Source organism: Diabrotica undecimpunctata, chromosome 10 (assembly GCF_040954645.1).
Source record: "Diabrotica undecimpunctata isolate CICGRU chromosome 10, icDiaUnde3, whole genome shotgun sequence".
Classification (NCBI taxonomy): Eukaryota; Metazoa; Arthropoda; class Insecta; order Coleoptera; family Chrysomelidae; genus Diabrotica; species Diabrotica undecimpunctata.
Window position 1 is genome coordinate 73,304,476 of NC_092812.1, and position 17,925 is coordinate 73,322,400.

The following is a 17,925-nucleotide window of genomic DNA, read 5'->3' on the forward strand; positions in this document are numbered from 1 at the left end:
TATATATATATATATATATATATATATATATATATATATATATATATATATATACAGAGTGGCCCAAAAGTCTGGAAACGGCCAATTATCTCGTAAATTGCTAGTCATAATTGTACAAAATTTGAGGTACACCTATTTTGGAATACGGAGATTCCATATTTAATATTTGCAATGTTGCCAGATTTGCCGTTTCTCTTATATTATTAGTAACTTTGGTTTTTCAAATTCATCATCCTGTATGTTCAGTCATTATTTGAATCTCCTATTTAATATGAGTTCAACCATATGTTACACTTATGATTTTATGTAGTCTGGAAGGTCTTAAATACATAAAACAGAAGTCTGGCAGCGACTAATTGTCTGTAATTTTTTTTAATACTAATTATTTTCAACTACATTAAAACGTAACAATTGATAGATTACAACATTTTTCAAACATAATGGTTATTTTATCAAGTTTTCAAAATGTGCTCCATTTTGTGAGTTGACAGTACCCTAATCGATGGTAGAATCGAGATTCATCGATAATTCGTTGCCTTAGCTCTGCAAGCCTTGCTGGTTTAGTTTTGTAAACTGAATTTTTCAAGTATCCACAATAAAAATAATCTTTAGGATTGGAATCAGGTGAATTTGGAGGCCTTCCAATTCTACCTCGTCTACCAATCCGTCGTCCAGAAAATATCTGATCTAAATACCGCCGAAAATTTACACCAAGATGAGATGGAGCTCCATCTTGCTGAAACCATATCTGATTAAAATTGGCCCCAAATAAGTTTCTCAGTGTAGGTGCAATTTCATTTCTAAGTAACATTTCGTAACTATCTGACGTTAAATTTCCTTCGATAAAAAATGACCCAATTAACTGAGTACCTGACCATACATTTAATTTTTGTGGTCTTTGAGTATGGATTTCACGCATTCAGTGTGGATTTACGTCACTCCAGTACCTTAAATTGTGCCGATTTACACTTCCATACAGTGTAAAGGTTGCTTCATCGGAAACATATATTCTGTTAACGAAATTTTCATCATTTTCAATTTTATCCATCATTACCTCAGTAAACTCTAATCTACGATCGAAGTCATCTTCACTTAATTTTTGCAATAAGTTAATTTTGTGTGGTTTAAATTTATTCTTACGTAATACACGTAAGACTGAAGAACGACCAACATCATGTACTTGTACAACCCTGCGTGAAGATGTATGTGGATCTTCAACAAAACTTTGCATTATATCTAAAGTTTTGTTGTCATTCATAACACTTTTCGGTCTACCTGATCGGTATCTATCTATTACTTCTCCAGATTCCTCAAATCGCTTTACAGTTTTTTCTATCGTCGCCTTATGAATAGGAGAACGGTTTGGGAAAGTATTATTGAACAAGTTGGCTACTTTACAATAATATCTTTTTCTGTCACTTTACTCTCTCATCAATAGAATAGTAATTCGTTCGTTTTCGTTAAGAGCCATTTTAGAGAAGCAATTTATCTTGCAGCAGTTTTCGAAACACAACTACTGTCAGTTTTAGTGGTGGTTTTAGTTGTAAATGGTGAACAAATGTCAAAATCACAGCATTCTACATTTTAATATTTAAATTTATTAAAATCTACATATTTTGCACTGTTTTATGTATTTAAGACCTTCCAGTCTAAATAAAATCATAAGTGTTACATACGGTTGAACTCGTATTGAATAGGAGATTCCAGTTACTAAGTTACTAATAATATAAGAGAAACGGCAAACCTGGCAACATTGCAAATATCAAATATAGAATCTCCGTATCCCAAAATAGGTGTACCTCAAATTTTGTACAATCATGACTAGCAATTTACGAGATAATTGGTCGTTTCCAGACTTTTGGGTCACTCTGTATATATATATATATATATATATATATATATATATATATATATATATACAGTATACTCCCTCGGTTATAACGAACACGGTTATTACGAGTTTTCGCTTATAACGAGGTACATTAGAGGTAACGTGAAATTTCTATTGAACTATAACCCTCTATAGCGAGGTAAATTTGCTTATAACGAGAGAAAATAAGATTAAAAAACGTGTTTTTTTACGTTTTGGCCCGACCGTAGCTATAAATAAATACCCTTTTTAAGTGCCGTCCGCAATCAACTTCTTACAATTTATGATTCTTAGTCGTAAATATACAATTTACGATTCACAAGTGTCATTGTAGGGGGTTGACCATTCACACATAGAAGCATAGAAGCATCTTTAGAAAATATGATAGATAGAATACTGGACAATTTAAAGCAGTTAAAAAAGACAGACTTCTTAAAATTGCAGACGCAGTAGTTTATGTTATTCTTGAAAATACGCTTTATACAGATTTACAGAATACAGATTTTTTGTTTTAACGTCTATCATTGACAATAAAAGTAAACAACTCTTTTTTGTTTTAATGTATTTTATTGACAATAAAAGTAAACAACTTTTTTTCAAAAACGCCATTCAAACAATATTTATTAGCATCTTATATTGCTCCGAATGGCTTCTTTAGTTCATCATGCGCATATGCGGATGATGTTGCCATAATAAGCCGCAACAAAAGTGTATTAAGCGAAAAAGTTATAGAACTGAAACGAGAAGCTGCTACGTTTGGTCTATATATAAATGAAAGCAAAACAAAATATATGGAGTGCACAAAATCGAATGAACATGAGAATCTGAAGGTAGACAACCATACCTACAAATATGCCTCCACTTTTCCCTACCTAGGCTCAATAATAAATGACAACAACATCAGTCAAGAAATACAAGCACGGATTCTTAGCGGTAATAAGTGCTTTTATGCATACAAAGACTTAATGAAAAGTAAGTTACTGAATCGTGAGTCTAAGCTGAGAATCTACAAAACAGTAATTAGACCAGTGGTCACATATGGATGTGAAACGTGGACCCTCTCAACCACTGATGAAAATCAACTGAGAATATTTGAGCGCAAAATACTAAGGAAGATATTTGGACCAACCCAATGCAGCGATGGTTCGTGGAGAATTAAAATGAAGCACGAGCTGGATGAACTAATGCAGAGCGCAGATATTGTCAGATTTGTAAAGTCACAAAGACTAAACTGGCTTGGTCACCTAGAAAGAATGCCAGATAATCGAGCTGTAAAAGTAGTCCAGAGATGGAAGCCCCAAGGAAACAGAACAAGAGGAAGGCCCCGTAAAAGATGGATAGACGACGTAGAGAGGGATCTTAAAACCATGAACATCAGGCAGTGGCGAAGGAAAGTATCCGAAAGGGCAGAATGGAAGAACATTGTTAAGCAGGCCAAGACTCACAAAGGGTTGTAGCGCCATTAGAAGAAGAAGAAGAAGAAGGCTTCTTCAGTTCTCGTTATAGAGGGAGTCTACTATATATATATATATATATATATATATATATATATATATATACACTGTGTGTCAGCCAAATGTGTGTCAGGAATAAATTAGCTTAAAAACTTAATAAATTAAGTAGTATTCGAAAAAACGGTCGAACAGGTCGATTAGTATTTATATTTGAGCATTTTTTTCCATAAAAACTTTTTATACGGGATGTATCAGATAACGGTGGCCAATACCAACTTGCTTATTTTAAATAGAACACCCTGTATATTAATTCATTTTTAGATTCCTCAGATCATTTTAGACATTTGAATACAATGTCCTATACCCATCTTTGACTGCTTCGGAAATATTAAGTAAAATGCAAAAATTCACATTTAGAAAAGAAAATTATTTATTTGTCGAAAGTCGCTACCACTGTCTTAATACTTCTTGCCCATGTAGGTCTTGGTAATGATAAAGTAAGCAAAAACTATTTAAGCATTCTTTTTTATTGATATGTTAAAAAAAAAAACAAAAAATCGTTTACTTTGGTTTAAAACGCCAATGTTTTATTGTTCCATGACAGAAGTAGTTGCCAGTGCTATAGTTGTTTGAATTTCACTAACCGCAAGCCAGAAAAATGGTTTATTTAACAGAAATGCACAAAATTACAATTGTACAGATGATTGGTTATGGAGATAAGACACGGACGCAAATGAAAGTAGCTCGTTTATTTCACGAAGCATTTCCTAATTTGCCGCACATATCTCAAGGGACAATTGGTAAAATAGAGAATATTACAAGAGAATACAATATTAATATACAGGGTATTCCATTAAAAAAAATGAGAAAATTTTGTACAGTCTAACCTATCACATCCAGACCTGTCACATCCGGACCTCCCCATAACCGGACAGTTCGCGGAACAAATTTTTCGAAGATATGAAGAACCTGCCGGGATATGAAAAAATGAAGGAAGACGATGTTAACAAGTGGTTGAGTGCAGACGAACAAAACGAATTAACAGTCGGCGATCTATTGAAGATGGTGTGCCAGAATGACGATATAAACTTAGACAACGAAGGGGATGAAAGCACTGACAAAAATTCGGTCGTAATGAGCCACTCCGAAGCATTCAAGTCGTTCGAGGTTCTGCTGTGCTACGTTGAAAGTCAAGAAGATACTTGTGCAAGTGACGTGATACTCTTAAAATGGATGAAAGACATGGCTTTAAAAAAACGGGTACAGTGTGGAAAACAGCAGAAAATAACCAATTTTTTCAAAAACTAATGTGTAAGTTGTGTAACCTTTTGTTTTTAGTATGGAGCATATAGTATGTCTCTACTAAGTTTATAAACGTTTAATTTTTGTTTATAAGAACAGAAATACAGCTTGAAAACTCTATAATGTTTAGGTTTTTAGTTTACCTTTCTTATCTATGTAATGTATGTATATATTGTATTTTAGTCCTGATATTAAATGCCTAAAACTTTAAATAGCCTTTATATCCAGATCGGTCGGTCGCCACATTGATGCGGATGTGGCAGGTTATACTATATTTGAAAATAGTGATCACACTGTATATTGTATGGCTGAATTTCAAAAATATTAAATTATTTAAAAATAACAATACACTAGAAAATTTTTGACATATCATTTACATTTTTATTACCTTGGAAACCTACTTCACAGCCCTTTAAATTTGACCGGTTTTCTCAAAAAAGTGTAAATATTTTAAAAATTAATAACTTTAGGCCTATAAAACCTTATATAAACTCTTTATGTTTTAAAAAATACATTCAAAAAGGCTTTAATATACAGTGTGTTCAATTAAAAATACAATGTTCATTCCGTTGTTCTGACCGACACTGTATAATCAAAAATAATTTTAAATCGTAGACGTCTTTGATATACATCACTTTTGTTTGAAACCTTTTTTTATATACTCCATGGCTGAGTGCATTTCCTGTCAGCATCGATTTGGCCAACACAGTACCAATGCAACCAAAATACAGTATTAGCCCGCACAGGCCTATATTTTTCTGTACAGGCCAGTATCCCTACTGTAAGGTCTGCCCTGTCAGCCAATGTATTATTGCCCGTATCGCGTTACTAGGACGTACGCACTTGGTGGAATACAAATAGTTAATTGTTAGTTATCAAATTTATTTTTTTTTTCAATTTGATTAATAATAGATTGCATTTATGTAATATATAATATACATAAAATATGATTTTTTTTCGTTAATTTTAATAACTTGTTACTATTGTTTGACAATCTTTTCGAAGCAATCCATGTGATTTTAATTCAAACCCGTATTATTCAAAAAGTAAACTAATAATAAATATATATATATATATATATATATATATATATATATATATATATATATAAACAAATTTTAGTGTGATTAATAAAAAATTCCTTGTTGAGTATACTAAAGTGGTCTGATAAGTTCTCGCGCGGTGTTGAAAATTTAATATCGTTCAGTGATACAATTATTTGGAAAAGTATGTTAACTCCGTCAATGGTGAAGGGGGTGATGAAACCAACCGAGTAGCTCAGAGGTCACTTTCGACACCTTTGCATGTCCCATGACAGGATAAGAGAGGAGGGACTCTTCTCACGGGAGGGAGGGCAAGGCCAGCAACCTGCCAAGAGAAGACAATTTGCTCATAGAATCAACAAACTGCTTCGGATTAGGATGGATAATCAAGATCAAGGCAAGAACAAGGAAACACATTAGGAATAAAAAAGAACAAAAGAGGAACAATATAAGAATAGCAACCTGAAATATCAAAGCATTGAAAAACAAACACCAAGAGATACTTTTGAACGGTAAGATGGATGTGTCTCATATTTAGGTCAAACGTGACACTAATACCACTTAATCAACTGATTTATTCAAACTAGAAAAAAATCAGGTCTGGCTTTAAAAAATTAGTTAGGTTTAAATTTGAGTATGAATTAAAACTTTTTTTATAAAAATTAAAGTTTTTTGAACAAGCATTTATTAAAATTTAAAAAACAAACCGAACCTGATTCTAACTGGAAAAAATCAGTTCCTGGAAAAATTTCATTCTGTATAAGGTTTTTGAAAACTCTAATAAGAATTTTATAAATTAGACAAATAATTTTTAATTAAAACATCAAATTTGACTATGAATTAAAAGTTTAGCAAAGTGGACCATAGATGTAAAGACTGTAACTTTTCTTGCAAAATTAAATTTTTTGAATAAGCTTTTAATGTAGGTAACATTTAACAAACAAACCAAACCTGATTTTTTCCAGTTTGATTTATTCAAACAGGAAAAAATCAAGTCCGGTTTTAAAAAATAGAAAAAATTTCACCCCGTTTTTGGAAACTCTTCCAAGAATTTTATAAATTATACAAATAGGCAAATACAATGGCACACTTATTTTTTCCCCACACGTTTACCTAATTTATAATTTAAAAATCAAATTTGACTATAAATTCAAAGTTTGGCAAACTAAACCACATATTGAATGCAGGTTATTTTAAATGTTAATTTTAATTTTAATATAATTCAAAAATAAAGCTGATTATTCCATCCATCCTATGGCTCTACAGACCAATTCGAGTCCTGGCCTCCCTCATTAAACCTCTCCATTCATTACAGTCTGTGGCCATGTTCCTCCACGATCGACTGCCAATCTGGCGTCCTCATCCACATCACTCCCATCCCTTTCTCACTATTCCAATAGGTCTCTTTCCCTGCGGGGGATTTGAAGATTCCAGACCCCCCCTGAGGGTCTTCATCTTCAAAAGACATCTCAGTCCAGGACGCCACCTGACTGACTGACGCCACATTCATTCATTCTCCATTCATCCACATCCACACTCCATTCATCAGCAAGGAGGCTCCTGTCTCGATCCAGGTAGCGCGTAGAAGACCCTCATCGCTCCTAGTACGGCATTACTCCCAGACGGGCATTTCTTCCTTCCCCACAGTCTGACTTACGCATTCTAACTCATACAGTCTGACCCACTTTTCTACCTTCAACTTCCAGCATCTTTTCCTCTTACCTTTGCCGTTGCTCCAGCTGTCTTTCTTCCTCTTCTTTGTTCTTGATGATTGCACGGATATAGTTGTGTACGCCAGTCCAACCTGCTTTATTTTCAATCATTCTTTCAATCATTTCTCTCACTGTAACAAAATTCACACCTGTCTCTCTTTCCATTCTGTTCCTTTCTACTATCCATCTGTTGCAATCTAACATCGTATGTGTCATAGTGTCCGAGTGTCCACAGTATAGACATTCATCTGTGTCAGCCTTTCCGAACCTAGAGCAGGTAGGCCCTAAAACACCCGCGTCCTGTGAGTACCTGCGTCAGGAAATAATCCAGTCGCCTGTGGCCACAGTCCACTCAATCTCTTATGTTCGGGATCAACATTTTCGTCCACTTGCCACACCCTCCGTGTTGTTCCATTCTTCTTGCCATCTTTGAATAGACTTTTCCCTTTCCTGTCTTTTCTCGGCCTTAGTAAGATTTGGGCCTCCTCTCTCATAGAGGCTGCCGCAGACACAGTCCTGTCGGCGCATCCCACTCGCAACAGACTTGTTCTGTCCACTCGTGTCATGTAGGCCCTGCCTGTCGTAAGAGGCGACTAATGGGTAGGAATTGAGAAGTAGAGAACCGTCGCTTGAGGTGTCGGGTTTGTAGAAACGCACACGAACGCTTAGGCGTCGCGGTCACCGGTCTAGTAGTATCCGAGACGAGACGCGTGGGACCACTCTACTCTCATTCCAAGAGAACCAGGCGAGGTTGAACGAGCTGGGCCCATACACACCTCTCTTGGCCTTGCGTCAAGCGTGGTGTTGGTGTCCCGGCACGTACCCGCCAGGAGATTTAAGAGTGGTAGAGGAGAGATCCTCGGCGGCGACCTTTCTACGTGCGAGGTGGAAATTTCTCTGCCTGCGTCACCTATCCGCCTGTGGGAGGGGATAACGGGTAGGTGAGGTAATCGCAACACAGGTACTACGGGGAACAGGACTACAGGTTTTTTATAATTGGAGGGCACAAAGCTATAGCAATGTACACCGTGTAAGACCCTCCTCCTTTCGGATTTGGGTCCCCCAATGTTAAGCATCACCCTCCCCAACGCAGCCGCACTATTCGCAACCTTCCGGGTCACCTCCTGCACGTGTTCCCCCATTTTCCATTCTGGTGCAATGTCACTCCTAGGTACTTTAAATGTTTCTTAGGTATTAGACATGCTCCCGCACATTGTAATTTATCACTCTGCCTGTTTCTTTTCCCCTTTAGAATGATGGCTTCGGTTGTCTCTACCGCAAGTTTCAGTCCGTGCTGCGTCATCTATTTCTTTACTATGTGTGTTCCGAATCCGGTATTTGAGATCTGGCTCATCCCGGGCCACTACCAGTACATCAAGGTCATCCGCAAATGCGAAGGGGGTTATTTACTTCCATCCTAAATACATGACCTGTCCATTGAAGACGCTGTAGGCGGGACATACTGAGATAAACGTGGTTCTTTATACATATTATATATTTCATAATTGTATTTGATTGGTCACTTGTTCTCATTTATAGGGCCTCGTATTCGTCTCAGTACTTTTCATTTAAAGATGTCTATACGGTTTCATAGCTCACTATTGGTCGGATTATGGTCTTGTAGATTCGTATCTTAGTTCTTTGATGTACTTCTCGTGATTTAAATATCGGGCTCATAGTAAAGTATGCCGTATTAGATAGGATGATTCTTCTGCTAAGCTCTGCATCGTCAATATTGTCCTTTGTGATGTTGACTCCTGTATAAAGCTGTGTTACCCTCTCCGATCGATTTTGTACTAGGATTTTAGTCTTTTTTTCGTTTATTGACATACCTATTTGTTTAGCATGTGATTTAAGTTCCGTATTAGTATTCTCACTTGTTGCTTTGGTTCTGCTCATGATATTGATGTTATCTGCATATGCTGCCAGCTGGACTGATTTATTGATAAGTATTGGTAAGTGTCTACCTTCTGATGTTTTTCTTAGTATGTATTCCATTTCTATATTAAGCAATGTTGGTGCCAGCTCATCACCCTGTTTGAATTATTGTGTTATTTGAAATGGATCTGTCATCTCATGTGATATATGTACCTGAGCCACTGTGTCCGACATCGTCATTCGGATGAGCCTAACTAATTTAAAGGATATTTCAAATTCACTATAAGTGTGTTCTGTTTATTCAGTCATATGCCTGTTTAAAGTCGACGAAAATATAGACACCTATGTCATGGTCCAGAACAACAAAAGACAAAAGATGGATACATCTATTGGTCAGGAGGAACCGACCCAGAACATCAATATGAAACGGCTATATTAGTATCGGACAAAATTGCGCAGTCATAGACTTCATCCCTCTAAATGATAGCGTAGCAATGTTGAAATTAGGAACAATCCATAGAAACCTAAATGTTATTCAGGTCTATGCTCCAAAAAGTAACAAATTAGAGAAAGAAATTGAACACTTTTATAACAATATAGATGAAATAATGCGAATAGCAAAAAAAAGGCGAGATAAAGATGATTATGGGTGACTTTAACGACAAAATTGGTCGTAGTGCCGAAGAAGACAACATAGGAGCATACTATCTCGGTACCAGAAACAATAGGGGAGGTAGAATGGTACAATTCTGCGTAGAGAACAACCTGTTAGTAGCCAACACCTTCTTCAAACAACATCCTAGAAGGCTATACACCTGAAAAATCACCTGCAGACAGAAAAGATAAAATTGTTAGAAATCAAATTGATTTCATTTTGCTCGATAACAAGTTCAAGAAGTACATAAAATCTACTAAAACATATCCTGGAGCTGACATTCATAGCGATCACAATCCAATTATTTTTTTTTAGACTAAAAAAGTTTCTAAAAAGTTAAAAGGGAAAAAGTGTCAAAAAAAATAGACATCTCATTACTAAAGAACCCTGAAAAGAAGAATGAAATAAGTATCACAGTTGAGAAAAAAATAGAAACGCTAGAGAACTTGGTACAGACAGACGTTGAAATAACATGGACTGCTCTAAAGAAAAATACAAGAAGACGACATCGGTTTCACGAAAAACAACAGAAAACAAGAACGGATAACACAAGAGATCATGGACCTCACGTAAGACGAAAACATAAAACAAACCCAATAGAATACAAACGAGTCAATAAAAAGGAAAAAAGTGAGGAGAAGCTAAAGAAAACTGGATGTTAACCAAATGCCTAGAAATTGAACATCTTCAGGAAAGATACAACACCGTTAATGTCCATAAAAAAGTGAAAGAAATTACAGGTAGACACAGAATTCGACAAGAAACAATATTTAGAAATAATAATAACGAGATAATTATAGGTACAGAAGACAGACTGGAGATATGGAAAGAATACATTCAGACACTTTTTGACGATGATAAACCTTGTTCTCCACCATCCAAGAATGATTGAATTAATGAAAAATGTCCAAAAATAACAAAATAAGAAGTTATTTATGTAGTAAACGCTCAGAAGAACAGAAAAGCCGTCATCCAGACAATATCAATGTCGAAATACTTAAATTAATTACAGACAACGAAAGTAAAAGCCTTGACTTAATAACAGCACTATTCAATAATGTAGACTTTACACCACATGATTTTATCATATGACAATATCATATGAGATTTGTTATGATTCCTCGTTTCTCTGATGTTTTAAAAAATCGTGTTTACATTGCATGATAAGTTATGACTTATGATATGAGTGACAATGAGTGAGGTTTTATTGATTTTTCTTTTTGTTTATGGTCATAGCATCGAGTAAAAAGACAAAAGAGGGAATGAAAAGGTAGTGGGGGCAAAAATATTGTTAGACAGGAAGTGCCATCTTGAGAGGCCAAATTAAACAAGGAAAGAGAGTCTTTCCTTGTTTAAGAAATCAAATTTAGTTGGGTTATGTTATTATGTGTCCCAACTGTCACATGAAATCTTACTTATATTGAAGTTTTTTAACAATTGTTTCACATTTTAGACTGTTATCGTTAATATTTAATTAAAATTTTTTCGTCTAAGACACATTCTGAAAACTATTTTATAGCTACTGTTAATAAGTGTCGGAAAATTTAAATTTGGCGCATTCGCATTTCCGGATATGTCCGCCATCAGAGGCCACTTTTTTGGTCACCTTTTCATAACGATTAGATTCCCTCTTTTGTCTTTTTGCTCGATGGGTCATAGAGATATTAGACACAGTACAGGTATCAACTATTAGATTTTTAAACTATTATAATGGAAAATAAATCTTTGATTGCATTTGCTTCCCGACTTTTAATAATAATACGCCGGCAACAACAGCGTACAGCAGTAAGAAGAAAAAGGTCAGACGCCTTTGGGCTCGCAGGTGGCTCTTACCAAGTCTGTGACTCTTACGAAGAAATCGTGAACAGGGTATATCAAATTTAGTGTTGATAATATACCAAATTAAATATAATTAGTAAAGAAACTAAACTAAAATTATGACTAAGAAGACTATAAAACACTAAACTAAGAATAAAATAAACTAAATAAATAATAAAAGAAAAATACGACACAATAGCACACATTAGATAATAGGTTCAATATCAATGCAACAAACAAAAAATAAATAAAGAATGTTGTCTCTCGGTAAGGGGATGTTGCTGAATTGACATAAGAATAAGGCGCGATATTTAAATATATTGGTGTTGCCCGTATTATTATCGAAAATCATGTAATTTTATCATGCGGAATAGGTACCGTCCTATTCTCCTGTGACAAGCTATGACGAGCCACATGACAGTGCTCACAGTACGACAAATCACACAGTGTAAACATGTAAATTTCACTTCATGACCAAATCATATGACAAATCACATGATAAATCATGTAGTGTAATAAGAAGGAAAGGATAGTGTCATCTACCAGAAATATCGTTTAGTCGGTTTTTTGAGATATGAAAGAAATTCTGCTGATTAACTATTTTTATACCAAGAACAAGATAAAACCGTAACTGGAGAATACTATTTTTAACTTCTAATGAGACTGGGCACAAAAATTCGTAAAAAGAAGGAAAAAAGCCCCGCATTTTCCCCTTCTCCTTCTCCCAAAGAATAGGAAATAATGCCAACAGTGAAAGGGAGAAAACTGGAGTACATCAATTGGTTATAGAACGTAAAGTATTTGGCAAGACCATGTTACGACTAATAATGGAAGGAAAGATAACGAGCCAACACATTATTGGAAGGAGAATTTCTTGGCTTAGAAAGTGTTTTAGTATGAGGGTCACTTAATTATTCATGACAGCTGTGAATAAAGTTAGAATCGCCGTCATTATTTCCAACCTCCGATATGAGAAGGAACTTCAAGAAAAGAAGGAAATGTGTAGAAAAAAACTGTAGAGATATATGGTTTACATCAATTGGTGTTCAGAATTCGATGACGAGCACCAGCTGAGCGCGCAATCAACGCAACGGTTGAAAATGTCACTCTCTCTCTCTCTCTCGAAGCGAAGCGAAGAAGAATTATACAGTTTTGTTTATATAACTTCATTATTCTATTGTAAATTCAATGTTAAATAAATAAATGACTACTACAGTACACACAAAGTGTTTGGTAAGAGGCCTGGGAATAGCTATTAACATTGTCATGATGATGACCAACATCCAGAACGGAATGGCACCACAAGAAAAAAAATGTTGAAAAACAAAACCTCTAATTTTTAGGCATAAATAGTTGTTTTCACCCGTTTTCTACCAAGAACTTTTCAGACCACTCTCGTGCATCCTTATATATTGGAATAATAGTGACTTACCTCTACAATAAAACTTCTTAGTCGTTCTAGCTTTGATCCCAAATAATTATATGCAGTTGTATCACTATCGAGCAGAACAATAACATCAAAGGAATCTCTCTTTTCCCACACCTCTTGAATTGACTTATTCAAACGCAATCCCAATGTGTTAGCTGAGAGGCTAGAATACAATTTTTTGAGTAAAAAGCTTTTTCTATTTGGATAACATAGTAAGAAGTCATTATGTAACCCTTTTTAGATTTGTAAATTGACACGATATAAATATATAACTAAGAAGAATATTACAATTTCAGTGTTCCAGTGTCTCATTTAACAATAATTTCGAAGATTTCAATGATATGTCCATATAAGTGAAAGTCGGGTAAAATGGTCCCCTAACATATTTTTCATAATTTTCATATAAGCGTTTAGCTAAAGTAGAATTTTTTGAATGGAGTTTAAAAAGGTATTTTTTCTGTTTATTTCATATCTGTTGCAATTTCTCTAATTATTAGTAGTCACTGATGTAAATTAGTTTTTATATTGGATCAGATTTTGATGTAAAATGGCCCCTCCATGTTGAGGCAAAATGACCCCGGGGACCATTTTACCCTTGCTTAGCTTACCAAATACAGTTTTGAGTTATACTGGAATATTTTTATAACAATCAAATCTAGGTATATTATCTTTACAGAAATAATGGTTAGAACTTATGTTCGAAGGGCGACAAGACAGCAATGGGATTCAAATTCAATGAGACTTGCCTTGGAAAACATTTCTAATGGCACACCTTTTTAAATAGCTGCTAGGCTATAATGTGCCCTTAAATACTTAAAAAAAGAGCCAAAAATCAAAATGTATTAGTAAGTGAACTAAAAGTAGACTACTTTATTCATAGGCAACAGGTTATTCGAAAAGCCTTAGTGGATTTACTACAACCTTGCCCAAAGAATTGGAGACTTACTTAAAGGAGTATGTTTTAGAGATAAAAGACCGACTATTTGACATGACGAAGAAAAACTTTTGTGAAATGGCCTACGATTTTGCAGAGAGGAATGGTATTAAACACAGGTTTTCTAAAAACAAAAAATCAGCTGGAACGGGTTCGTTTAGAGACTTTCTAAAGAGATATCCAGAGATTTCTTTTGGAACTCCTGAAGCGACTTTAGCTGCCAGAGCGAGAGGTTTTAATAAAGTGGCTTCGCTAAGTTTTTTCTCTTTTAGATGAACTACAAAATAAAAATATCATTAATCCTATGAAAAAATATATAATATGGATGAGTCTGGTATCCAGACGGTTCCTAGCAAGTTGTCCAAAACTTTAGCACATAAAGGGCGGAAACAGGTTCGTTTCCTAACAAGCGCTGAAAGAGGACAGAATGTCACCGCTGTTCTCTGTATAAATGCTGCGGGTCAATTCATCCCTCCAGCAATAATATTCCCTCGCAAACGAAGGAATGAATTATTATTTCAAGGTGCCCCATATGAAACACTTTCTCTTTACAGCGAATCTGGATACAAGAAATCATGTTTCAACAACATACACAGTGATCAGTTGAAAATAGAATCAGTCTGATTATTGCTTGTTGAAAAGGACGGACCCTTTTCATCCGAACATATTCCCAGATTGGAAATTTAAACCGTCGTCGTGTACAACTGATCGACCTATAGTGGAAAATTAGACCGTTGATCCCATCCATGAACAAAGAACTCCTTCTCCACAAAGAGATACTTCTTCGCTTCCAAGTACTTTACCTATAAGGAAAAGAAAAATTCGTAATATGTCTTCATCAGACGACTTAGAGGAATAGGAAGCAAGTAAACAATCTTCTGATTACATCAGAATTTTTGGAAACAGTCCGGGGGGATTATCGGAAAATGAAACTCTGTTTACTGCAGCCTCAAATCCGGAAGTTGTTACTTCAAACCATACAGTCGTTATTACGAGCTCTGCAGTTGGTACTTCAATCCTAATTTTCGAAGTTAACACATCACAACAGAATGATGGCGTTAAATGAAATGAAATTCCATTATCACTGGAGGATACTTTTGTAACTCCATATGATTTCTCTCCACTCCACTCTCAGGGGAGAAGTTCAAGACCTTCGCAAGGATCAACTGTGTTCACGTCTACACCAAATTATATTTTGATGAAAGCAAAACAAAAAACACCCAAATCAACTTCACAAGAAGCTAGAAAAGCTGTGAACAGAAAGGAAAAAACACAAGAAAATAAGAGATTTGATGATATTTTCCTCGGAATTATTCAGTAAATCGCAGGCGAAGGATGTTTGGATTAAGTACAATTTGTGCAATAAATAGTGTCATTTACTTGCAGGTACAGGTGTAACTAGAAACAGAAATTGTATATTTGCGATTTTCGTAAATAAAAATTACTTTTTCTGTACAAAAGTGCTATAGGGCCATTTCACCTTATGGGCGATAGCTTGGTTCAATTCAGTTTTATGCTGGGGCGCGCATGTTCTCTGGCATGTTTTCCTTAATCTTCGCTTTTCTGCAATTTTTTCATTGATTTCATTAGGCAGGTTTTGTTGTTTGGTTAAAATTAAAGAAACGCTCACCAAAATATAAATTATTCCTACTGAAGATTCGAACAGGAAATGGCATATGTTAAAAGATGCTCTTATACGCACATGTGAGACAACACTAACACCTAAGCTGATCAAGAACAAAAATGAATGGATGACCGATGAGATTCTGGATCCCATAGAAGCAAGGAGATCTTATAAAACCAAAGACAAAAACATGTATAATATTATACACACAGAAATAAGGAGAAAGATCAGAGATGCAAAGGAAAGATGGTATAGTGACAGATGCGAAGAGATTGAACAGTTGGTAGAGAAACATGATAACTTAAACCTTCATAAAAAAATTAGGGAAATAACAAGCACTAATATTAAGAAAAAATCAAACTTTGCTGGATAAAAACGGCAAAATAATTATAGACGTCGGTGAAAGGCTTAAAAGATGGCAGGAATATATTCAAGAGCTATTTAAAGACGAACGGACGAGATAGTACTAGAGCAGGAAAAGTTCGACAACGGCCCAGACATAACAGAAGATGAGGTATTAGAGGCGATAAAGCGAACAAAGAACAACAAGGCAACAGGTCCTGACGAAATACCTGTAGACATAATACTGTTAATAGAAGAACAGCAAATTGGAATATTGGTCGACTTATTCAATACAATATACAGTACAGGAATCATTCCCAGAGATTGGCTGATGTCAATATTCATAACATTACCAAAAAAACCAAATGCAAAAGAATGCCAAGACCACCGGATAATAAGTTTAATGAGTCATAAGTTCAAAATATTTTTAAAAATTATACACCAGAGAATACACAACAAACTTGAGCAGGACATAAGTGACACACAATTTGGATTTAGAAATGCACTGGGAGTTCGATGTGAATGTACTTGTGCAAAGGTGCATGGATGTTAATCAGCCAGTATATATGTGTTTCTTGGATTACAACAAAGCCTTCGATAAGGTCAGACATAACCGTCTTATTGAATTAGTTGAAAAGAAAAACTTAGATATGAGAGACATCAGGATCATTAGCGCTATCTATTATAATCAGATCGCTGTGGTAAAAGAGAACAACGTCTTTTCAAATGAAATAAAGATTGAGAGGGGCGTCAGGCAGGGCTGTGTCCTGTCTCCTACTTTGTTCAATTTGTATTCAGAGGAAATAATCCAGGAAGCACTAGAAGAACTAGCTATGGGAATAAAAGTTAATGGCCGACCAATCAATAATATACGGTTTGCCGACGACACTATTTTATTAGCGGAATGTCTTGAGGATTTACAACAAATAGTTGACAGAGTGGTAGAAGTCAGTGAAGGAAACGGACTGTCCCTAAACACAATTTATGGTAATTACAAAAGCCCAACAGCGCCAAGAAAACATAACAATACATAGAGAACAAATTAAAAAAGTTGAAAAATATAAATATCTGGGTACAATAATTAACGAAAATAATGAGTACACAGAATAGGACAGGAGATTAGGGCAAGAATAGGACAGGCAAGAAATTCTTTCAATAAACTGAAAAAAGTATGTGTTTTCCGTATTATTTTATGGGTTGGAGGCTAGGACATTAAAGAAAGATGTTTCGGACAGATTAGAAGCCTTCGAGTTATGTGCCTACAGAAGGATATTAAGAATAAGTTGGGTGGATAGAGTCACGAATTTCAAGGTATTGAGAAGAATGGGAAAAGATAAAGAGGTTTTAAATACAATTAAAGTCAGAAAACTGCAATATCTGGTACATATCATGAGGGGCGAGCGTTATAACTTGCTGCAATTAATAATACAAGGAAGGAAGAATACAGGGTAAAAGGAGTCGCGGAAGAAGACGCATCTCCTGGTTAAACAATTTGAGAGCTTGGTTTAACTGCACTTCTGCTGACCTCTTTAGAGCAGCGGTATCGAAAGTGCGAATTGCCATGATGGTTGCCAACCTTCTTAGAGGAGATGGCACAAGAAGAAGAAAGAAGAAGAAGTTGTTTGGCTCCCAACGGTCTTGTCGGTGTTGACCGCCAAGCTGCCTCTTGTATTATTTTAGTAAATTTTTTAACAGCTTCGTCTACATCGCTTTTCCAATTTATTTCAATGATATTCTGAAATATTTCCCAATTCGTGAATTTATTACAAAGGAATGATGGATGTTTCTTCTCAAGAATTTTTATGGATATGGTAACCATGATAGGAAACTGGTCGGATGATAATTCAAAAAAAGGTTGTACTGT

General features: G+C 35.3%; 1 protein-coding gene across 1 annotated transcript in view; it reads right to left on the reverse strand.

Moving 5' to 3' along the window:
• Positions 1 to 17,925, reverse strand: part of LOC140452438 (uncharacterized) — a 58,114-nt gene that overhangs the window by 35,836 nt on the left and 4,353 nt on the right. Inside the window, exon 5 of the mRNA XM_072546703.1 lies at positions 13,165 to 13,324. Coding sequence (XP_072402804.1) covers positions 13,165 to 13,324 — 160 coding nt within the window. The remainder of the gene's footprint in view (positions 1 to 13,164; positions 13,325 to 17,925) is intronic.